This window comes from Lutzomyia longipalpis, chromosome 3 (assembly GCF_024334085.1).
Source record: "Lutzomyia longipalpis isolate SR_M1_2022 chromosome 3, ASM2433408v1".
Lineage (NCBI taxonomy): Eukaryota > Metazoa > Arthropoda > Insecta > Diptera > Psychodidae > Lutzomyia > Lutzomyia longipalpis.
Window position 1 is genome coordinate 27,983,309 of NC_074709.1, and position 25,168 is coordinate 28,008,476.

Below are 25,168 nucleotides of genomic sequence, written 5' to 3' on the forward strand. Positions count from 1 at the left end.
TCATCTGCAAATTGCGTTTGTGCCTCACGTGGAAGTTGCCTGAGATCAATTAATGCACACCTCTGAATTTTTATCTATTATTTTTTTTTAAAGGTAATTCGTGCTTGGAGGGAGAGAGGAAAAAATTTTGCGTGATTCGCCTGGCGGAAATCGATCTAACAGTTGGGACGGAGAATTTTTCTTCCAGTGAAAGCTGATTTTCCATACGAAGCTGAGCTTTTTTCTTCATTTTTATTTTAATTTAAAGTTTTTTGTGTGTTTGTGGTGCGTTGGGACACAGGATGGACCTGGAGGAGAGACAGGATACGCTTGACATTTCAAGGATTCTCAATAGGTGAGTGTTTACTGCAACAGAAATGCACCAAATTCTCATCCCACGCAAATGCGCGAGGGCACCACCGCCCCCCACCCACATTTGAGCGCGCATGTGGAGGCGCAGAGAAGCATCACAAATTCTCCGGCACTATCGCTTGATGAATTCCGGTATTCGCGTGACGTCACTCCTGGCCACATACTCTCAATCCCTCCTCCAAAAAAAAAAGTCAAAGCAAAGAAGAAGCATCACAGGCAATTCCACAAGCTCTCTCCACAGTGTGTGACAAGTGATGAGAGAAAAGAGGAGGACCATCCATGAAGTGGAGGCACAAATTGCACATTTGTGTGTTTTCTCGGCCACATTCAGCGACAATCACGTAAGTTTTTCTTTCAACCCCTTTTTTGTGTGACTTTTAACCCCTCATCCACTGCCCCCTGAGCAAAACGTTAAACAACCATCATCCCCCGCGCGTGAAAGTGATCGAGCCTCCCAAAAGTAAACTCTTAATGACAATTTTGGCCTTCGTGAGAGAAACTAATCGCGAGTGTTGGCACGATTTTTTCCTCTATATCTGTGGGGCATATCCATGTGAAGTTGTGGGGTCAAGAGTGGGGTTCCCAACACAATACGCCACAAGTGTGAGCAATTTTCCCCTGTGTGCCAGCGAAGCCCCACAAATGTTTCGCAGATTCCCGCGCAATTTGTCGAGAAATGTTGTACAGCTAATTTACAAGCAAGTGCTAAAAATAGTGAAGCACACCATCATTGGGGAATTTTATTCTTTGATCAGAAAAATTGTTCTTTTTGTCAGAAGAACGTTTTGTTGTGCGAACAGGAGATTTTATTGGTTGGTCCAAGTTTTATTCGGATTAAAACCACTACAAGGAAAAAAAATCAATTTAAATGGAACAAATCAGAATCATTGTGGGAGAGCAAAATATTATTTTATTGAGGAAGAATTCTTCGATAAGAAAATATGTCATTTGATCAGAAAAATCTCCCAATTGATCAGAATAATTTGAAATTGATCAGTGAAACGGATAAATGATCAAGAAAATACAAGAAGAAAAATTCTTCTGATCAAATGGAAGATTATTCTGAAGCATTTCTTTATGAGATTACATAATTTATTTAATCAAGAAAATAGACAATTGAAGTAAAAAATGAATTTTATTCTGATCAGAAAATAATTTTTTTATGTCAGAAAAATGTGTTGAGTGATCAGTAAATTATAGATAGAATATTATTTTATTAGGAGAATTCGGGAAAAAAAACAGGGAAATAATCAAATTGATCAGACGATTATATTCTATTTTGATCAGGAAAATATTCTTTTTGTCAGAAGAATGTTTTATTTTGATCAGGAAAAAAGGAAAATTGGAAGAAAAGTTTTTTTTAGAGCTCTAAAAATATTCTACTCTGTTCTTTGTTTGTTGTAGTTTTTGTCTCTAAAATTGAATTTCTTCAAATATATAAATCTTTAAATTGGATAACGGTTCTAATCGTTTTGACTTTAACAACAAACGCCATCTGGTGTGAATTCTAAAATTAAAGATTATTTGAATGTCTCAGCAAATAAGTTAAGGACAGAGTTCTAATTCCAAGGATTAATTTAAAACAAACCTGAAGCTATTTAATGAATCTTTTATATCTTCCGGCATCAATTTGAGCTCAACAATTAGCGCCATCTAGTATCAAACAACCTTTGCGCTTTTTGTACAAAAGTAATTCATCCCTTTAACTTTCTAATTTGTTTTTAAAATTAATTAAAATGAGCGTGATTCACCACATTTGTCACGGGCCTGTGTCCAAATTCCGGCACATCATTCCTAAAAACAAAACGAACGACGACAGCATTATGCAACTGGCCTCTGTTGCATGGATGCATGTGGCATAGAGATGGCTTTTCAGTGTGGTTAAAAATAAAACATTTAACACTGCGCTTCAGTTCAACCGCTTCATGTTTATTCGGCCCCAATTTCCTCCTATTTTCAAACATAAAACTCTCGCTCTCTCCCCGAAAATACTTTTATTATTGTATTTAGTTTAAATCACATGCGGAAGAAATGGCAAGAGTGCGAGAGAGATGAGTGTAGTGTGGAGTGATGTCCAATTGGCTTTTTTCTTTCTCTCAATTAATATTTTGTACATTTTGTACTTGAGTTCAGTCTGATAAGAACCACCAGAGAGACGCTTTTCTCGCTCGCGCAGCACTGATAACGCGCCACAGATATCAAGCCGGGAGTTGAAGCGAAATTACACAATTCCTCGCGGACCTTGCAGCTGGACGGAGCTCTCCTTCAAGAAGAGAAAAAGGGAAAGTTTGTCCTTTTTTCCTTGATTTTTTTGTGTGAAAGTTCTTCTAAAGTTCTCTGAAAGAAAAGCTCTTGGAAGTTTAAACGAAGTTTTCAAAAATTTAACGATATTTTAACCTAAAAATTAAGTGGAAGAGTTTGAAAAGAAGAAAGTGTTGAGTTTTTAAAGCAAAAAGTAAATTTGATTAAATTAGTGCACAAGGAAGCTAAAAAGAGGAAAAGAAAAAAATATCATGGAGGTTATCAGTGCGGTGTGATTAATTTTTATATTTATACGAGCAATATGGGGCGATAAAAATCTGTCTACTACCAATTTTATCAACATTGTTTGGAAGACATTAGTTCAGTCTTTGAACGGATTAAGCTCAAGGACAGGACGTTTTGCTTCTCCGCGCTGTTCTTGGCGGTTACGACTAGTTTCTATTAATCATCTATTTGAAGTACAAACTCTACATACATATAAAGTATAAAGCTTTCTGTCAACGCGAAGCTTCCAGACAAAGAGCCACGCTTTGAGAATTTTTTTCCCGGTAGACATCTTGTCCGACATTTTTATTTTTGAAATTTAGGCTTCCATTTCGCAAGAAAAATGGTGAGTTGACTGTTTTATTACAAAATTTTGTAAATGTAAAAAAAACGAAAATAACGTGTGAATGTGCTGATAAATGATGAAATTGGGTGAGATTCAGTGAGATATGTGTTGTTGTGTATGATATAAGAAGCTGAGAGAGAGGCAGAGAGTGAAAGTTCTTTGCACCCCAATGTGTGAGGATGTTGTGTATGAATCAGCGCGCGGGGAAATTGCTTAACAACAGCATGATTTATTTAACTATGCCGCTCATCCGTTTGTATGCGTGTTTGTCCTCGAGAATGTTGATCAATTTGTTTACAACTTTCTTCACCCACTTCTTATTGGGTGATAACGCAAACATTCCCTCTGCTGTTGCACACTCCTCCCAAGATGATGCACCATCACAACTTGCTGCCATAAACTCATCATTGCAAGTTCATCGAATCCCTTATCGTGGAGACAAACACACAGCGCGGACAATGCTTCTGCAAACAATGACGTCAATGCGTCCTTTTTGCTTAACTAAAATTCATTTCTTTCCAACATGGCGGACAAATCCAGCGATTTGTGGTGAATTGGATTTTTAGTCAGCTCTACTTTGTTTTACTTGCCGGTGCACCAAAAAAAACAAAGCAATTTTTGATAAGCTCTATCAGTCTTCAACTGTCTGCCATGTTTGATCTAAAAAAGACCTTAGTTAGCGAAGAAAAAACAATATAGTTACGCACGCAGAGAGACAATTTGTGAGAGATAAAAAGATTGGACGGGAAGATTTACAACAATGAGGTTAATTCTAATTTAAGAAAAGACAAGATATCACTTTCATAATATTCTGTTGTTGCTGATACTCTGGGGATTTTGTTATGAAATTTTTGTGAGTTTAAGCCGTTTAAGCTCTGTTTGTGGGAAAATTCAGGATTTATAATCTTTTTGTAATGAGATTGAATTAAATTAAAGATTAATGATCTTCAAACTAAAAAAAACTGCTTAGAAAGACTGTTGATTTAAAAAAAAAATTAACGAATAAAAACGATCAATTTAATTGAGGTTATGTACCAAAGTCCGCGCAAGTTTTGTAAACCAATTGCAAACTTTGCACATTATTTTCTCAGAAACAATCACAATTTATGCAACATCATTGCTCATGAGATATAGCTGTGTGGTGAGCAAACATAAAAACCGGATCTTTTATGAGTTTTAATCACAAAATTAGTCAAAATACAAATAAGTAGATAAAAGTTGGCAGTTTTCTTCGTATAATCTTATTGTAAATAGAAAGTTAATTAATATTCGGAATTAAGTGTAATTTTTGACTAATTAAGAATTTAAATACAATTTAACAAAAGCTAAGTCCATCAGCTCCTTCAGAAGTAAATAAACCTGAGTTAGAAGCAAAGGCGTGATCAAAATTTACACATTAGAATTTTTTTCTTAACGTAAAGTTCTTCTTTTTCAATGATAAATTTTAAATTCATTAAAATTATGGAATTACATGCATTAAGAAATTGAAAACATTTTTATAGGGATAAAAGGGTAATAATTCTTATTTTTGCTTAATAATTTTTAGACACTAGATGGTGCTAGTTGTTAAGATTGACTGTGAACAATACAACGCAGTGGCTTGTCTGCTGTGTAACTTGCTTAAGCAATTCAGAATAAATAAATAAATTTATAAATGCGAAAAGAGAAGATTTAATGCTAAGAACTGGCTAGGGAAGTTAATTGAGAAGATTCTAGCCGTTAATGATTCTTCTCATAGATGGCGCTAGTTGATAAGATTAACCTTTTCTTTGTTCAAAATTGATCTTTCTATAATAAGCTTTCCTTGGAAACCAAGACAATTTTTGCACAAAAAATTTCAAATAGAAAGTTCTTGAGGGTTTGAAACTATTCAACTCAACCGACAAATGGTTAAAATTTTGTTCAATTTAGTGGCATTTTGTGGCGGAACTCGAGGAAGAAATGAATATTTCTTCGATTAATTTAATTGTTGCATCATAAAACTCAAACACACTGATCATTTTAATTTCTGGTGAGTTCATCGATTCCGTCAACAAAAATGACTCCATTTATTTGTTTGTTATTCAATGTAACTTTTGGGGGAAAACTATACATATTCTGGATCACTTTTATGACGCATTTAATGTGATTCAGTTCGTCAATCTCAATTTTTCCGTCATCTCTCTCTTCTAGACGTCTTAAGAAAATTTGAATAAGAAACTTCTGAAAGAAAAATTTATTTCTGCATAAATTTCCTTTGCGAGATATTTCCCAAACGCAAAACCAGTTATAAAACGAATGAATTGCGAACTTTAAATTCAATTCTGGGCTCTATTTAAATTTTAATCATCAATAAATCAATGATTTTTTGTTCACATTTTGAATAGTTTTGTGATCTGTATCACTGTTAAGAGAAGGAAAAAATTAAGAAGCTATTCATGATTTTTTCTTTGATTCTTTGACGATTTTCGTGGCGCGAAAAGGTTGATCTTTGAACCTCTTCGTGTGATTATTTAAATTTGTTTTATCTTAAAACTAGAGGGTTCTTTTTTGAGAACAATCAGATAAGAGCACGGCGTGTAGTAATTTATTGGCATTCCACTTGATTGTGAAGATTAAGAGCAAATGAGCTGACTGTGGGGGGAAATTGCAAAAAGGAGTGTATGCATTGTAAATTTATTTTTGACTGATAACGCAACTTCGGTGCGAGGTGATAAAGTGCGAATTGATGTCATATTGTCTGCGAGACAAAATGGGAATATTCCGCTTAAAACACTTCTTAATCATCGCGACGCGTTTTTTCTTCCCCCTTAAACACAATAAAAGGAAAAATTTCCGTAAGAGAAAAGGTCTTTGTCTCTTTGAAGATAAATATTTAAAGTACAGAAGGAAAGGAAATTAAATAAAAATGACTCAAACAATCCTCCAGAAGGATTAATAATCTCTCACAGAAGCTCTGAAGCTCTGTTCTAGTATTTTCTCAGTGTAAATTTCTTGAGAAAGAAGAGAGAAAAATAACATTTTGTATTTTCAAATGCTCCATGATAAGGAATATGTACGTTACTTCATTTGATAAAGTTTTCCAGAGTTTTCGAAGAACTTTGTGCGATTGTACCGAAAAAGCTCGCTAGAAGGTTCAGGTTCAATTTGGTTTGCTTTTCACCCCAACCAGATATTTTCCGAACCAACTGGAAAAATTATTGCGATTTTGCACTCGGCGCTGTCTTAACAATGTTTCAGAAGAGCTATCGTGAATCACCTTTGCACACAGCATGAACATTTTGATAACATTATTTTAGCACTTCATGGACCTCTTAAAGGTTAAACTTTTTATTATATTTTACATGAGAAAAAAATCCAGAGTGATTCGGAAAAATATTTTTCTCAACATCTGAATCAACTCAATGTGAAGAAAACACGGAGAAATAATGAAGAATTTATCGCAGAACATTGAGATGGTTTACGTGAAAATTCTAAAGAAATCTTCACTGAATGTTAAAGAATTTTTGAGTTTTAGTGCTTCAAAACTATGTGAAGGAAAAGGAGTTTATTCACAGTTGTCTGTGCGAAATTTTGGCTTGAAAATTAGGCATCATAATATTATTTAAGTCTCTGCGTTATTTTTTTTTTTTTTAATTAAGAGAATAATTTTTTTATTAGAAAGAAAATTGAAAAAATAGGGTCCTAAATGAAAAATCTCAAAATATGTTTTTAAGCACTGAAAAATTATTTAACTAACAATTATTTAAGCCTCAAAAATGATAAAATTTTCCAGATTTTCTTAGAATATTTTTCAAAAAGAACTAATCTCATTTTTCATTATTTTCTCATTTTTCTTATTAAATGAAAATTCACAAATTATGTACAAACATAGCACAGCGCCATCTCATGTCCCCTGACATTAAGCAGAAAATTCAAAAAAAGCTCCAACTAATGAATGAAAGCACAATGTTAATTAGTTAATTTTCTTTGATGTTTTCCCCACATTTCCTCATTTATTTAAATCTTCCCATGAACCTGGATGTTCGATGGTAATATGATAAACAAACTACAATCCACGTGCTTCAGTTTTAACTTCTTCTCAACATGAAAATGAGAAGAAAAAAAATCGTGAAGATGAGGGAGGATGAGGGTCGTTATGTAAACTATATTTCAAAGAAATATATACCTACAGCATAAAATGTATGAAAATATATATAGCACGCGTGTAGCTGTTTCTCCGCGGTATCGTGTTGTCTGTGGGCAATAAAAGAGCCGTTTTCTTGGTGTGTTACCTTATACATAAGTGATGTGAAAATGTATATAAAAATATACTTCAAGTACTTTAAATGTCTGAAATCAAGCGAGTCAATGTCACTTACAGCATAAAGTAATCAATACGTGTGAGCGAATTCTTGAGACTCTCGGAAGTAATTTAACAGAGAGGAATCAATTGACTTTTACAAGATTGATAATTAGCAGCTGTTTCCTTTTTTTTCTCTTACAAACTAAAACTAATACAGAAGCTTTTAACTATGTATAATAGCCCACATGGGGCAATTTTAAGTGATTCTTTGTTAAATTTGCTCTTTAATATTGCGGAATTTGGAGTAGAGCACTTGTTGGTATGAAACAGAATTCCCGCCAAAAGAGATTGACAAAGAGGTAGAATGAGAAAAAATAGTTTTATATGGATTACATAGGGAATGATTGTGGTAAGCTTCACTTACGGGGTTTGTGAGTATTTTTCTGTTCTTTCAGAAGCTTCAAGATTAATAGAGATTGCAAAGAACCAGAAGAAACATAAGAAACACAAGAAGTATGTAGGTAAATTGTAAAAATAATGAATAAATTAGTGGAATAATCAACCTAATTAGAGCATCAGAAAAATCCCTCAAGTATTTTACATTAAATCCCCCAATAAGCCAAGTTTCAGCCCAATCCCACATTCATGAGCTTTTAAGCTCTCTACATAAGCTGCCCCCTCTCAATTTAATGAATGAAACATATATACCGCTAAAACGATAAAGTTCAGGGACTCTCAATCAATTAATTCAAATTTTATTCACTCTCAGCCATCAATGTGTGAGAGATTTTTTGAAGAGACGAAGCAGCGGCAAAAAAAAGAAGAATTAGACACAAAATACTTCACAATTTCCTCGTGTCGAGACAAATGGGCACCGCATGTGCAAAAAGAAAGACCAAAGAAAAGTCCCTGAAGAAAGTCAGAGCGCAGCAGCAAGCAAAAGTTCCAATGACGAATGCACTTCCGGTGCTGCAGCGATGACCCAACTTGATGGGAAATTGCTCAGCGCAGGAAGCATGATAAATGATCTCAACTCTCCTCCATGCTATTTACTTTCATTACAAAAAAAAGTAAGTTCATTAATAAAAAAAGAGATCGCCGCAAGATCGCGAGTAAGAATGAAAGAAAAAAAACCGGCAGCCTCAGGAAATTAAACAAAGACTTTGTTGGGAATTTTTTTGCGGTAAGAAAATTGACGTCAAATGTGCAAGAAAATCAGCAAATATCGCAAAATAATTCCTATTTATTCAGCAGAATTTTTCAACAGTACATTTGACTCCAAGTTCGATTGCGTGTGCTCATTTGTCCACCTCTGCGGCTTTGAGAAAATTATCTAATCGCTCTTTTTGACAATAATTTGACGATTGAATTAATTAAATGACACATGAATACCTTTTTTATTGCGGAGAGAAAAGAAAAGTGAGATTGTTGTATCAAATTTGGCAATCTTGCTACTTTTTTTACGAGAGAGAAAGAAAAAGAATATTTAAATGGTCAAACGCAGACGGAGATCGTTGACTCTACGATCTATAGAAAATTATTGTAGAATTTTTATAATTAGGACAAGAGATGGCGCTGTTTAATATTTGTTTAATATATTGTAAAAGTTTGTTAAGTAAAGCACTTGATTTGGAAACTTTAAAAGTAGCTTAAAATGCGTTTTTTTTAATCAAAGATTTGTCTTTAAATTATTTTAATAAATTGTCTGTGTTGCTTCGAGTTTTGCTATTTCGTTCATCAGGTATTAGTTCTTAATAAAAAAAATCTTAATTAATTTTCAATGAAAGATTTTTGTGTGTTTTTGACCACAATTTCATACTCTTTTATTCTATAATGAACAATCAGCGCCAATTCAGTTCTAAAGCTCTTTACAAGAATGAAAACTAAGCTTAAAAATTAAAGAAAAAGATAATTCATCATTCATTCTTAATCTTAAAATTTTGCATATTACCGCCATCTAACAACAGAAACATCAAATCTAAATTCTTTACTATTTCAATGTAATAAACAATGAATCTTCATTAGGAAGTTTTCTTCATAACAAGAACGTTTTATCTTACGAAATTTCAAACGAATTTTTCTCAGACAATAATAAACAATTTAAATTTCTCTCCATGTTTTTTCCCATAAGGAAATATGTGAGTCACATTTGCGCTCTAATGAGAGTATTTTACCACCATTTAGTGCTGAAGGAGATGAAAAAAAAAAGAGAATCAAGGCAAAAAAAATTGTATCATCCCATGTGATGAAGTGAAGATGATGGGTTCTGCTTATTGCATGATTAATTGGCTTATTAGCCCACAAGAACATCATTTACGCTTACGCGTGATTTCTGGTGCTAAAATGCATGACGCAAATTGGCTGGATTTTTTTTTGTGTGCACTCATTCAAGAAGACTAATTAGGCGAATTGAGGAAAATTTTTATACTCACAAAGCAAGAAAGGAAAGTTCAAAATGCTGCGCTTGGGCTTCTTGGTAGCGATGTGAGATACATATGTGAGTAGGGCACGTTGAGGGGTATTCACCGGCAGGTGGATTAGTAAGACGTAAAAGTTTTTAAGCCTTGGAGGATTTTGCTGGCCAAAATGGCCAAATCGACTTTTTTCGATCGCCTCAGAATGAAAATCTATTTAACATTTCGTGATAAATTCTATGTCTGTGTATAGGAAAGTTTCATTACTTCAATATCGTCGAAAGAGAACTTGGAAAAATATTTTCTCTTGAGGTAGCATGAAGGTCAAACTTTTGAGGTTAGAAACCTCGATCCTCCAAGTGTTAAGGAGATTTAAAATATTTCTGTTAACTAAAAATGATCACGTTTTTTTTTTTAAACAAAAAGACTCGTTTATTTAAAAACTCTTCCCCTGTTCTAGATTAAAATTGATATCTTTTAAATTATTGAGGTTAGAAATCATTTACTCCGCTTACGTTTACTCCACAATTCCATTACTTATGTCTTTGTCTTACATTCTTATGTAAGTTCTGCTAATGAAAAGTCTTTAACAGGCGCTAAATTAATTATTTTTTCTATCTACTCGTTTTCTTGCATCCCTATTTTTTTATATTGGAATTGTTTTAGTAAATGAGGTAATTGTGAGTAACCCTAATAAAAATTTCGACCATGAAGCGACTCCGCTAAAAAATTCTATTGTCCCCTCTTTTTTCTTGTCTTATAGTAAACTCTTCAAGTAAGGAATCGCTTTGTTTGTAAATAAAGTCAAATAATGTTTATTTAGACGTCTTATCACGTACTTTTTTTTTGCCCACACAAAAACCGCGAGGAAATTTTTCTCTTCTTTTTTTTCCACACACAACTTGGAAGAAAACTTCTTCATAATTTTTCCCTCCAGCACTTTGTCAATTGCAGCTCGGAGGGAAAGTTTGTGGTTTTGAGGGGATTATTTTTTTTTATTTAGTTAAATTTGTCGTGAAAAGTGCATTTTAGTGGCGGTTTGAATTTTTTTTCGGCGCACTACTGGAAATTTTTCTTGATACTATATACAATTTAGCATAAAGCTGTGTGTGTTGACGATCTTGAGGAGATTTTGTGTATAAAGCACACGCGGTGCTCGCACATACAGCGTCGAGTCAATAAAAAAGGCATATATATGCCCAAAGAGACGTCAGACTCCGAGCCTGTGATTCTATATAAAAGATCCGATCGACTCGGTGGCAGTAATCAGTAACACGTTACCTTTTGTCTCGAGAACCAAACTCCTCCGTCTCTCGAGAGAGAGCTCTTTGGCTTTAATTCTTTCTTATTAAAAAAAAATCTGTGATAAAGTTTTTGTGTTTTAGAACACTTACAAGAAACTCTTCAAAAGCTTTTTGAGATCCTTTTGTATATAGCAAAAGAAAAAAAAGCTCCACACGAGGAGCTTTTTTGCACGTTGAGACATTTTTTTCGAAAGAAGAAGAAAAACAAATCAACATTCAATGTGCGAATCGTGCAAAGTGATTGTGGCGGGAATTTTCACGAAAAACGTGCTGTTTGTGAAGCATTGAAGGAGGTAGAAATAAAAAAAACGATCGGACACATCTCTTGGAAGCATCCCAAGTTGTTATAATCTCCTGCAATCTCGCGTTGTTTATTTTGCATTGTGCCGTGAACATACAAAGTGTGTGAAGTCTCGCGCTGTGAAAATTCTATTTACAATAAAAAATCACAAAGTCGTGATTTTTGCAACTTTTTTTGCAATTCTTTTTGCGATATTAATTCTTGCAAATTAGACAGTAATTTTCTCGAAGTAAATAGCAATCAAAGTGAAGAGTGTGTGCAAAAAAAAAGGTGGCTAATCATCTCACAAATTACCACTCAGGTGCGAGAGACAAATTAAGTGTTGAAGAGACTTTTAATAATTTAAAATTATTACTCGTGAGACGAGAAAATTGGCCACACAGATCGCACGAGTGCAAACGATGGAGACATTGGTGAGGAAAACTCACCATCAGCGACAACCTTCGCTGGGGAAATCAATGCCAATGTCATCGTTGATCATTGATCTCAATGGAAATAAAAATATCACCATCGCACAAGATGGACGATCACCCGATCATGACACAACCACGATCCTCTTCCCAGTGCCTGAGGAGCCAACGACGGAGTGCGAGAGTGTAGCACTGAGGATGGACTTGATGAATCCCATGCTAGCTGAGGCAATCACAAAGACATCCATGCTCACGTCTCCGGCAGCAAGGCGGCGTCTTGTTGCCAGAAAAATGGAAATGGATGCCAATGCGTACATCAGTGGGCATCAAGATGACCTGGATTATGTTCCACCCCGCGATCTTCTTGTCTACCTCGTCAGGTAAAATAAATATATGCATTTAATGTGTGTGCGATGGACAAAAATTCGCACTTCCGCAAAACCTGCTGTCTCTCATGCGATGATACGTCTTTTGCGTGGTTCGGAAAGAAAGAAGAGGGGCAACAAAATGATGCAAAATATATATTAGCAATGAAAAGTCACAAAGTTCTCCTTCAATAAATTAATATTTTCTTGAGATTTTTTTTTTACAAAAATATTGGAATTATTTATGAATTTTCTTTTATAAAAATTAAAGAGCTTTTTAAGAATGAAAATTAAAATAAATCGAACTAGAATATTTTCTTTGGGAATGGATTTTCAGTATGGGTAACTATTTAACAATATCGTCACGTAGTAAAGCCTGAATTCATGGAATTTTGAGCGTTTCACTTAAGGATCATTTTTATGTGATTTTTCTCTAAATTTGTTCTTTATTAATGATTCTGTGAATGCCAAATTTCAATGAGAAATTGAAGATGATAACTTCAGGCTTTTTCCTCATTTTTACTGAAATCTTCAATAATTTTTGAACATGAAAATAGAATTTAATGACTGCTAAATATTAACCAAAATGTCTCTGGAGAGCTCGAAAGTGACGTTTTGTACTTTATGACGAGATTTTCTTACTAGAATAATTGAAAAGTTTATGATTGAAGAATTTTTTTTCTCTTATTAGAAAATTTTAAAACTTCTGTAAAAAAATATTCTTTTCCACAATGAAGCTTTACAGCAAAGCTCCACTGTACATGACAAATATTATTAAAAATATTTCAAACAACGAAAAGCAATGGGAAAAGGGAAACTTCATTATACATTATATGACAAAAAAATTAACATATAATAGCAAGTTCAACTTTACTATCTTTTGCAACAAAAACAATTAATTTTCCACTCTAAAATGAAGGGAAATGAATGCAAAAAAAAAGAAAACAAAACAAGTTTCGTATAAATTTTAATGTTTGTCAAGTAATTTATAAGTTATCAGAATAAAAAAGACGTAGAAGACAGCTTGAAAAAAATATAAACACTATAATTACGGGAATACAAATGAGGAAAATAATAAAGTTTTATCATTAGCTAATTAACCATTTTTTTTTTTACAATTTCTACTTTAAATTTAGTTAGTAAAAATAAGATTAATCTTTTATTTGATTGTAAAATTTAATTTAAAATATTCTGATTATTCGGTTTAGCATTTGGACCCAAAATCGAATAACTTTACTTAACCAAATCGAAGCCTGAAGAAGGTTAAAAAATTATCAAATTAGTTAATTTGTCTGTCTTGCAAATTCGTTAAGAATCTTTCAAAGTATTGCGCCTTAAAATTAAAAAGAAAACACTTGAGACACTTTCTTTTATAAGAACCATAAAACGCATTATCACAGTCATTAGTTTTATGATTAGGTATGCCAGTTAAAGCCAGTTATTGCTGACTTTTGATCTTGTTTAAGGTTTTTATTATCTCCATTAACTCACGTAATAATGCAAAAGATAAAGCTTTTTATACTTTCTCTAGAAAATACTAGGCTGAAATGGCTTTAAAACTCTCTTAAAAGACAAATTTTGCAACTTTAACCGAAACGGTATCCGTTTAACCATCTTAAGGTGCGCTACTTAACAATTAAGTCGTTATTTTATAACTAAGGAAAATACAATTTAAGTATTTTGACGTCAAAACATCAAAATATAGGCCTTTTTTGTATTTATCTGAGAGGTGAAAAAATATACATTTAATGATCTTTTGTTTACTCAATTAGTTAAACTAATTTCGCAATTAATTAAATTGTTTTATCTCCATGGAAAAAGTTCTTTAAAAGGCGATAATTCAGCATAAAAGAATACATAGTTTGAAAAAAAAGAGTTTGACGCAAATCCTTAAAAATCTCTGACGTCCATAGCCAAAAAATTACCCATCTTTTATTTTCTGTATAATTTTTGTCTTTTATTAATTAAAATTATTATTTAATTCATCTTGTGATTCCCGGAATTAATTAATATTTTTACGAATAATAAAAATCTAGAGCACAAAGTCTACCTTAGCTCCAGATTAAGACCATCTTCCTTTAAGGAAATTTCCAAACAAACCTCTCAATGAGCTTAATGGGGATAGAATTGATGGAAATATTGGTGGTTTTTGGGATTTTCCTTCAAATCTTGTTTCTCTTGAGCCACTATTTCGCTTATCTTTCACTCTCAAAAGTTTCCAGACAACACCAGACATTATCTTCCACTGCAAAGCTCGTGGAATTTTCTCTCAGTGTTTGCGCACACACTTTTAGAAGAAAAAAAGAAGAAGCCCGCGAAGAAAAAGTACTCGACCGTTTTCTTTAAACATTTTACGCGCGCCATGGAAAATATATACACAGAAAGTCACTTGGAGTTGTCCTCTTTGAACCAGTTTCGCGGTATATCTCCTCGTCTATTGTTCTTTTATACTACCTGACACTATCAGGTAATTTATGGGAATTTCTATTACTTCATACACGATAGCGACCAGCACCTGTGTCTGCAATATTCCTTCGGCCATTCCGTCGTGGAACAGGTATTTCTTTCAGTGCCAAAGATGTAAACAATATTGATACAAATACATAATATTGACTGCTTGAAGAAGGAAGGGAGGATAGAGCTCAAAGAGTGGGAGAGAATCCACAATTTGAGTACGCGCCGTTGTGTTGCCGGAACAACCCAAAAACCGGAAGACACACAACGCCATATTGAGTCGTTAATAATTCATAATAAAATCACTGAATAGCTATATATAAAACAACCTGGCGTGGTGATCATAATTTTATGTAAAAATCTATAGAAAAAAATTCCCATTAACAATAAAATTGTGTCTGGTTGCACAAGAAGAAGTGAGTCAAGGGGGACACACTTTTGCCCACTTTGCAGATCACGCTCTGACTTCTTCCGCAACCGGAAGTTTAATCAATTGCATGACACACGATGCCAAAACCATCATTCATGTCGTGCCGGACGATCATGTTCTGATCTTATTTCTGAAAGCTTCTCACGTTCATTCTGAGAGCTTTTTCCCCTGTCTGCATGTATGGAAGGGCGAAAGAAAGATAACTCCGCGTGTGTGTGTATGAAAGCTCTGCGTCAAGGTTGCTTTTATGATTTATGTGTACAACATTGTGTGTTATACATTTTGCAGAGTGAATGAAGAGATATGGAAGAAAAAAAATAGCACCGCAAAGATGAAAAGATCCAGAGTGAGGAAGTGATTTTCTTTTAAGCGAGTATTTATCGGTTAAACTTGAATTTCATGATCATTGTCAGTGAATGATTCTTTTTTTTTCTCTTGTTTGAGCCTCTCTTTGCTCATTATTCGTACAATTTCTCATTCTTTTTATTTTCTCCCTGTGAATCTTCACAATTGCGGTGTTTTTTTCTTCACCTGTTTCCACTTTTCCAATTGACTACATAATCTCAAAGTCATGGGGAGGGATTGTTGACGAATTTTTATTGTTTACGCGTCGTCAATTGAATGCTGTGTTGTTTTCTTTTAATTTATTTTTGAAAGCAAGGAAAAAGACATTAAGAAATAATCTTTGGAGGAAAAATCATTTCCAGAAGTAGATTATTTATAAATTGCAATGGAGGCGCCTGGTTGAATCATGCTCTTTGATTTTACTTTGAAAATAAATATTTAAGGAAGATGGAGGCGCCTGGTTAAACTTTATTCATTAATTTTACATTAAAAAAGATTTTTTTCTATATGTAGACTTTGAATTAAATATTTCTATTTCATTTTAAAGACGCTTGGTTAAAGCGTTTCATTTTAAGGATTGATAAAAAAAAAGAAATAGAATTTAATAATGAAAGCGCCTAGTTTTATTATATGCCTCGAAGTTTTACTTTAAAGGATCAAAAGGAGAAAAATTCTTTTTACTTTAAAATAAAACTTTGAATCACGATGGAGGCGCCTGGTCAAACTATTCTCTTTGATTTCGCTTCAAACGCAAAATATTGAGTCGCGATGGAGGCGCCTGGTTAAACTTTTCTCTTTCATTTGACTTTGAAATTAAGCTTTGGTGGTGCCTGGTAGTCACCGGGCGCCTCCACTGTTATGTTATTAACTGTTTGTTATTAAAAGAAAACAGACAAATAATTACTGATTATCTCTTCATTCTCTCTCCATCATTAAAGTAATCAATGAGACATCATAATTTTCTTTAAAAAAAAACGTAATTTACCCCTTCATTTAAGAAAAAATCACAGAAAAATAAATTAAAATTCTAGTGAATTTATAAAATTATCAGCACACGATTGCATTAGCTAAATTAAATCTATACTCTGTGTCCTCTGTTGACATTCACACTGGGAAGAAAAATAGAAATGTAATTAAATGGAGACGCCAGGTGACAACCAGGCGTCTCCATCTCAATCTATCTATTTTTAGACAAATAATTACCTACTTTGTATGACTGATCATGTGGGGTAATTTGAAAACCAAACTAGCAATTAATAATGATTTAATTGACTGATGAGGAAGAAGAGGAAAACAACTAGACAAAAATACTCCTCCCATTGCAATTAATCCATTGATTACCCAAAGATTGTCATCAATGCATGCTGACACGTAATGAATGAACGCATCCGTTTTCTCAAATGAAAAAAACAAAACAAACCTGTGTGTGAGCTTGCAATTATTTGTGTTTACAATTTTTTTTCGCCTCTCTCTTCACTCCAACTTAATTGAAGAGACCAGCAGTTGGAGGTATTTTTTGAGTTATGTAATAAATAAATATTTTCAAACATCCACATTGGATCTAATGGGAAAAAAGTCACCATTTATTGGTATTTTATGCAATTTGAGTGAGAAAAACAAGTCGTATGTGTATGGATGGATGGTGTGTGGTGTGAGCTTTTATGGTGTTTTTAGGTAATTCTTTTGCGTCTATTTTGTGGTGTGTGCGCGCTCGAATGGTGGACAAACACCAACATTGGGAATGCAAATAGAGAAACTTTTACTTTTTTGTGTTGTTTGTAGGACATCGAACCAGAAATTGCAGTCTTCGACCTCATGATACCAATCAGTTGATTCGTGCAAGTTGACCAAAGTGCTTCGCAGCTCCCCAAGAAAATCTTCTTTCCATCCTCCCCAAAGAAAAAGAATATTTTCTCGAAAAAGCACCTCTCTCTCTGCTTTGAATTGAATTGTGAAAAGCAGCAAAGAAGTAAAGTTTAGAGAGCAAAAGAGAAAAAATTGCAACAAAAATATCCTCAAAAGTGAAGAAGTTTTGTGAGCAAATACTCAAATTTTGCAAAAAAGAAAAAGAGAAGAATCAGAGAGAGAAAATGGGGCTTCTTGTGAGGCAAATGAAGTTCTTCGTGACTTCAAGATACTTTACGCGTCATCTTTCAATTCCAAGGTAAATCTTGCGCATTTAATCATTTCTTTCATTCCTCCCTCACCTTCATAGGAAAAAAATCATTCACAGTGTTTCGTTGGATTTGTAATTTAATGGAAAAAAATAATTTGAGTTTAACAAAACAGTGAAAGATTTACTGAAAAATGGTTTTCTTAATTCTAAATTAAGTCTCTGTAATACATAACTTCTTGAGCGTAGAAGCTTTTAATTGAGAGCCAAGAAATATTTTTTTCTCGTTCGTTAATCCGAATTTAAGCTGCTAATTAAACGTCTTAATTTAATAATAAATAGTTTTAGTCAAATCTGTCATTTTAATGTTTTTAAGAAATTTATCTATTTAAAATAATTTTTAAATAAGTTAAAAATTAAACTTTTGGAATGTTCTTTGAAAAATTCGTTTGCGTTTATTTTTTAAATCTTTCTCGGTTTGTATTACATGTAAATAAATTGAATTTAGTTTTAAATTATCTTAAATAAAATTGAAGTAAAATAAAAATTTTAATTAAATTTTCTATGTAAAATTGGGCTAATTAATATTTTTTTATAATGAAAAAAAAATTAAATAAATCATTTTTAATCAAGAAATAATATTCAATTAAAATTAGTAAAAACTTACATATTTTCTACTTAAATTATTTGATTAACCCGAATAAAAAATTTAATCAAGAAAAATCAATTTTCAATCAAAGAAGAAAACCCATTTTAAAGTGATTTCCCTGAAAAGCTTAAGGAAATTTCCCAAAATAATCATTTAAAAGTTCCATAAATTAAATAACAATCAATAGTAGTCAACAATGGGTTAATTTTGGGGACTTTTCACCCCTATTAGTACCAAATATTGATGTGTACCCAACATATTTGGCTTTGTTGGTTTATTTTTGCAAACAAATATTCCATACGACGTGATTCAGCTGTTAAATATTATTCATCATCGCGCCTTCCCCATCTGGGTGGAAGTGTGGAAGTGAGAGAAGAGACAGCTGAAAAATGTTAATGAGGAAATTTGAAAAGATTGGCAATTTATTGCGCCAGGGAGGTCACGTACAGGTCATCAATGTTTGTATTGCGCAATGATTTTGAGTTTGCGCGCAAAAATTTTATGAGACTCAAAGTTTTATTTTCTCACAAAAAAAAATTTTAATGAACTTTTTGCCTCTTTAAGTGCTTCTAAAAAAAATGTGAAGAATGCGAAGAATTCAAATTCAATTTAATTATAATTTCACTGAATAATTATTTGTACGAGAGAGACGCTCTGCGGTTGCACCTTGACCGTCGTCGTGTGTCTCCTTGTTCTGCCATCAAGAACTTTCTGTGGCGTGGGGGCAAAAATTGATCATAATTTATCACTTCTCCCCAATGAAGTGCATCTCTATTCGCAATGTGAGATTAATTGTTGCGACGAGGACGCGTCTAATCATTTTAGCGGTCAATTTATTTAAAGCAAAATACTGAAAAAGGCTCAATGTACGGTAAAATGGCCAATTAATTAACTAACTGCCTTGTCACAGCTTAATGAGGGGCGCGCTCGTGCGCTAAAATAGTCGGGAAGTATTGCTGCAAGTCACGGAGTTATTGGAAATTCATATTATTCAAAAGTTGTAAAATAAAAATAGTTTGTAGAACATGCGGAGTTCTTATTTATTAATTGACATGATCGGGAGACAATGTTGCGCGCAAACACGTGGCCAATGGCGGGGTGAAAAAAATGCCGTTAAACAAGAGAATTAATTTGAATTTAAACGCCCTCGGAAATGTGTAAACACACGATCGTGCCGAGCGCAATGACAACGGACTATTATGCTAAATAACAGTGTATTTATCGGTATGTCATTAAACTAGTATTTGTTTTGTGATTTAATCATTAGTTTAATGCACATTATGTCACTTTCCTTTTCACTCGTTAAAATGCAAATTGAGATTTATTTTTTTATTTCATTTAAACCGTTTGTTTTCCTAATTAAATATGGCGTACTAAGCGTTCTAGGACGAGGCTAAATGGACGTTTAAGTTTTAAATTTAAATTTAATTTAATTAACCTTTACCATGAGGACTGTTAATTTGCATAAAAATAAGTTCCAGATCATGTAAGATCTTCTCTTGAAAGAAACGAGAAAGAAAGTTTCAAGAAATGATTCATGATGTTTTCTTTTAAATATATTCACAATTCTCTTATTCAACTATTCATTAAGACAGAAATGAATGGAAAAGGTTGGAGTTGAGTCATCCTCCTTTATTCGAAAGTTTATCTTCTTTGAAATACTTTCAAGAACATTTTATTCTATTCAATGAATGCATCAAATTCTAAGAAGAGTTAAGAAAAATAAACTTATAATTTGAATTTAAAAAGTTATTTAGATTTTTTTCTATTCCTATGAGGCTGAAGATAAAGAATGAAATGGTGTTTTCAATTCGATTCAAATGATTAAAACTTTAAGAATTTATTCTTCCAATAATTTACGTCTTTTATTTTTATAATAAATCTCCAGACTTATTTTAATACTACTTCCTTATTTTGTGGTTAAAAGATTTCACTAAAGACAGCAGTAAAGACAATATTAATGGAGATTCGTTTAATTGCTTTAACCACAAAGTTATGTTTTATTGAAAAATACTTGAAAATAACGTTTTATAATTTTCTATTTGTTAATTAATCGTTTTGTAGCTTCTTCGTTACTATCTTGTGACCATTTCCTGATTATAATGGTTAATTTTTAGACAATTTCTTATTAATTTATTAATTATTTTAACGATGTTTAGGATAAAACCGATTTAGATGTAAACTGAGTGCACATTAGGCAATAGTTTCGTCCAAATAAGGAATTTTCTAGTCCCAATAAGACATATTGGGTCTGAATTATATGTTACTTGAGTCACAATTTAGAGCCATTCTTTTTCGTATTATTCTCGTTAATTAAACGCCTTAAAAACTCAATTCCTTTTTTCATAAACCCCTAAAGACTTTTCCCTTAAAATCTTTCATCTAATTTGTCTTAGAATCTCAATTCTAGAACTCAATTTTCAGTCAATCTTTAGTCTCTTTTTAGTCGCAGATTTTTTTCGTTTTGCTGAATTGAATACTGCATTGGATGACGCCACTCCATATTCAGAGCTTTGTACTATCACAACACACATAGAGTAACCTTCATTAACCCCACATTTATGTATTGGCGCGCGAATGCTGAACTGAAAGCAGCATAAAATAAATCATCATCTGCAATTCAAACAGATGTCGCCTTGCAATGGGAGTTTGTTAGTCACAAAATGTTAAATAAAAAAAAAATATTCCCAAAGAAATTCATGAGGATCTTTAATGAAAAAAGAATTTTCTAAATGAATGGAAATGGAAATGACGGAAGATTGTGGTGAGAATAGAAGATCTGACCTGATCTTTCACTTGATCTCTTGTCACTTACATTGTCCATTTTTCTTTCAAAATGGATGGAATTTTAAAAGAGTTTGTGACCCTCCCTGTTGTGGCATCCCCTTTTGAAGCTTGTCAGGGATCTTGGGGAAAATATTTCCATCAGTTGAGATTCGTTCGGGTTCCGAAACAGACGCGTGAAAAGTTGGGAAAAAGATGTTACGAAAAGCAGTTCTCCGGGAATGGACAGAGAAGAATCCTTCTGCAAAAGGCGATCGGAAGACGCACCTGCAGAAGGTCGCCCTTCAGAGGTTATCTGCCCAAATACAGTTCCTTTGTGATCCTTACTATTTATTCGCGTTTTGTGAATTTCAGATCTTTGTGATCTCTTTGATCATGTTACGGAATATTTCTGAGATATATGTAGATTTGATCTTTACGATCTTGCAGATTGAGTTGATCTGCAACCTTTTTTTCATTTTAGATTCTCGCGATTTTATATCCTTACGATCTCTCATAATCTTGCAAAATTTTCAAATTCTATCGATCTCAGATTGTTGATCTCTAAAATCTATGTGATCGACGTGAATCTTGCGATCGATTTGATCCCATAGTTATGTCTTTAATTCTCATGATCTCTCTTGTTTTATCTCAGATCTTTGTGATCTCTTTGATTTTTTTAAGTCTGTCAGAGCTAAGAAATCAAAGAGATCACAAAGATCTGAGGAATTGATAAAGGATCAAGAGAATTTAAGAGATTACAAGGATCAAATCGATCGCAAGATTCTTGTCGATCACACAGATCTTAGAGATTACAACAATCTACGATCTATCGTAGATTATAGTATATGATCTCCAAGTTCTTTTTGAACTTAAATTTTCGTGATCCTACAATTTCCACAAGGTCTCAGTTACAAGCGATCTCTTAAATTCCTGAAGAGATCAGGCAATGCATGGATTTTAACGCTTAGGAAGAATTTGGGTCGTATTCAGCCACCAAGAAATCCTTCAAATTTTAAGAATTTCTTGGTGGATGAATACAACCCTTATATGATTTTTATGATCGATCTCTTTCATACGATCGCTTTAATTTCTATACGATCTTTTTTGATCTTTTCGTCCTATCTCTCTCGGATTTTTACGATCTAAAACTGTTGCGATCTTTAAACACTTATGATCTATAGGGTCCTCTAGGTCCTTCATGTTGAATTAAACAATTATTATTCTTCCCCAATACAAATAAATATTAATTTAAATTCTCAAATTAAAGAAAAATCTTCTTGTTATTTCCTTCCAGAATGGGCTCATTCAACTCATCGCCCAAGTTCAACAACGAAGACAACCAGGACGACGATGTGGAGATCCCATCGGGACTCACAACGAGTGATCTTGTCCATCACTGTCGCATGATGCGTGGCGATCAGCGTCCACAGCTGCTCACGCGGTACTTCCTCAACCCCACAGATCGCTCCTTTGGCCCGCAGGATCTCACAAATGGGATGCGTGTCCTCAATCTCGATGCTGTGTCGAAGATCTGCAGTGCCCCGGTGTCGTCACCGCAGCACATCCGTGTCCTGCAGTGGAATGTCCTTTCGCAGTCGCTGGGTGAGAAGAATGATGGCTTTGTGAATTGCCCCGATGAGGCACTCACGTGGGAATGCCGGAAGTACCAAATAGTGCAGGAGATCATTCAGAATGATCCGGATGTGGTGTGCCTACAGGAGGTGGATCACTTCAAGTTCCTCCAGATGACGCTGGGTAGTCAGAACTACGAGGGGGTCTTCTTCCCGAAGCCCGACTCCCCGTGCTTGTATGTGCAATCCAACAATGGTCCCGATGGGTGTGCCATCTTCTACAAGAAGAACAAATTCGATCTCGTCACGTATGCCACGCGTGTGCTGCAGGTGTGGCGCGTGCAGAGCAACCAGGTGGCCATTGCGGCCATTCTGCGTGTGCGGCAGAGTGGCCGGGAGGTGTGCGTGGGCACGACACACCTGAAAGCTCGTCACAGTGCTCTCCTGTCGAAGTTGCGCAATGAACAGGGGAAGGATCTCATGCGATTCGTGGCGGAAGTGGCCGCCGGGAGGCCTGTTATCCTCTCCGGGGACTTCAATGCGGAACCCGTGGAGCCTGTTTACAGTACAATCCTCAATTATGTGCCCCTGGGGCTGGCTAGTGCCTATGCGGATGCCCTCGATGCACCCCTGTCCGCTGCGGAGACGTCACACACAGAGTGCCATCGCGATGGGGATAGCCTCACGAGACCCGAGATTTCAGCACGTCACGAACCACCCTATACTACGTGGAAGATCCGTGAAGATGGTGAGGTATGCCACACCATTGACTATGTCTTCTACTCCAAAGAGAAAATGAAGGTGAGCTCGATATTTTTTGAAATTTTCCGTTTAATTTTACTTTCAAATTCTTTCTTTTCATATTATTTTTTATTCAAATAAAATTAGAAAAGAAAAACTCAAGAAAATCTATTTTTATGATTTTAATTTGGCTTAAAATTAAGCTTTAGAAAGGCGTCAAACAAACTATTTTTAAACCCATAAAAATAAATAAGAAAACTCGCTCCAAAAACAAGATTTTGCATCGAGAAATTCAAAAACAAACATTCAATGAAATATTCAACCTTGCCCAATAAAATATCATAAATTTATTAATAAAAAATTGTTTATTTTCTTGCATTTCAGGTTAACAATTGCCTCATGTTTCCGCAAGATAATGAAATTGGAAAGGACCGCGTACCGAGCTTCCAATACCCCTCCGACCACTTTTCCCTTGTTTGTGACTTTGAGTTCCTGGACAGCGATGGGGCGGTGTAGGCTATCCATACAAAATTAAACTTTAATAAATAAAAAACAAATTAAAAGAAGAAAAGAAAGAACTTATCCCAAAAAACAGGTGAAGGATCTTCCAGTATAGGCAGACAACGAGAGATTTTTCCCTTATGGAAAGCACTCAAATTCTTTTCTTGGAGATTTTCTTTTATTTTATTTACAATTTGCGAAATTAACGAGAGAAAATGAAGGTTTATTTTCTCTCTAAAATTACGAACAAGAACAAAATGGAACAAATTTACAGGATTTATGTGATTCTGAATTAATTCAGAACAAAAATCTTATTTTTTTTGCAAAATTTTCCGTGGAAGGAAAAATAAGGAAATGTAAATAAGCAAACTTTATGGAATTATTTATTAAAAAAAAAAAAATAATATTAATTAATTATTATTTTGATATAAGAGGAGGCAGTATCATGTTGAAATACACATAATGTGAATTGTTGGAGAGAGAAGAAATAAATTATTTTTCTATGAAATTCATTTTTCTTTTATTTTTATGGGGGGTGGGGTAAAGTAATTTTCAGGAGGAGATTCTTTAAATAAATTTTTTCGAAAATATCAGCATGTTATTCTAAAATAAAATGAAAGCTTAATGGAGGCAATTTTGGGCTTCAAAGAGGATTTTTTTTTATTGATATACGAATATTCTACTGAAGGGGCATTTATCTGTCAAAATTTTATGATTTATTCTTTGCTAAAAAATTCCGAATTACTGACGAATTATTTGAGGAGTTATAATCCAATGAACATCATCGATAAAAAATTAAATGTTAGAATACTTTAAAAAAAAAAAACATTTTTCAAACAGAATATCATGCTACATAAATATCTTAGAAATCTGATGGAAGTGATGAGAAGTCCGGTTTTGATTTTAATTATTTGAAGAGAAAAATTCGGTTATTTTTGTTTGACGAATCTTTGCCATTTCATAACGAAAGAAAGAAATAATCTTCGTCTCAACAATGCCTGTTACATTGTCAATTTCCTCATGGTTTGGCAAGTACTTGTGAGTTTTCGAATTAAATTCCTTCCGCATTTATTTGTAATGTCTCTCACAACTTCGTGAATAACAATCGGGCAACTTTGGGAATTATCTGCAATAATCGTACTGAGATCTTCAGAGGTGAGCTCTATTATTCCGTGATTTGTCCCGAATTCTTGAATGTCGGCTTCATCGATATCCATGTTAAGAGCAACACCAAGTGAGAGGATTTCCCTTGTGACATTTTTAAGTTTTTGAATTTTTAAGTTTTCTTAAGAACGTCTTAAGTTTTAATATAATTTC

At 33.8% G+C, this 25,168-nt stretch overlaps 1 protein-coding gene across 5 annotated transcripts; it reads left to right on the forward strand.

The window, feature by feature from the left end:
- Positions 1 to 489: 489 nt before the first annotated feature.
- Positions 490 to 24,359, forward strand: LOC129793620 (nocturnin). 5 transcript variants are annotated; one of them, XM_055833774.1, is made up of 4 exons: positions 637 to 692; positions 17,293 to 17,674; positions 22,333 to 23,410; positions 23,735 to 24,359. In XM_055833774.1, the coding sequence occupies exons 2-4, from the start codon at positions 17,601 to 17,603 to the stop codon at positions 23,864 to 23,866; spliced, it is 1,284 nt and encodes a 427-aa protein (XP_055689749.1). In that variant the 5' UTR covers positions 637 to 692; positions 17,293 to 17,600; the 3' UTR covers positions 23,867 to 24,359. The 5 variants fall into 5 exon arrangements, with proteins under 5 accessions (XP_055689750.1, XP_055689749.1, XP_055689748.1 ...); XM_055833773.1 differs by lacking the exon at positions 637 to 692 and adding an exon at positions 2,251 to 3,223; XM_055833775.1 differs by lacking the exon at positions 17,293 to 17,674 and having other exon boundaries at positions 490 to 692.
- Positions 24,360 to 25,168: the final 809 nt, after the last annotated feature.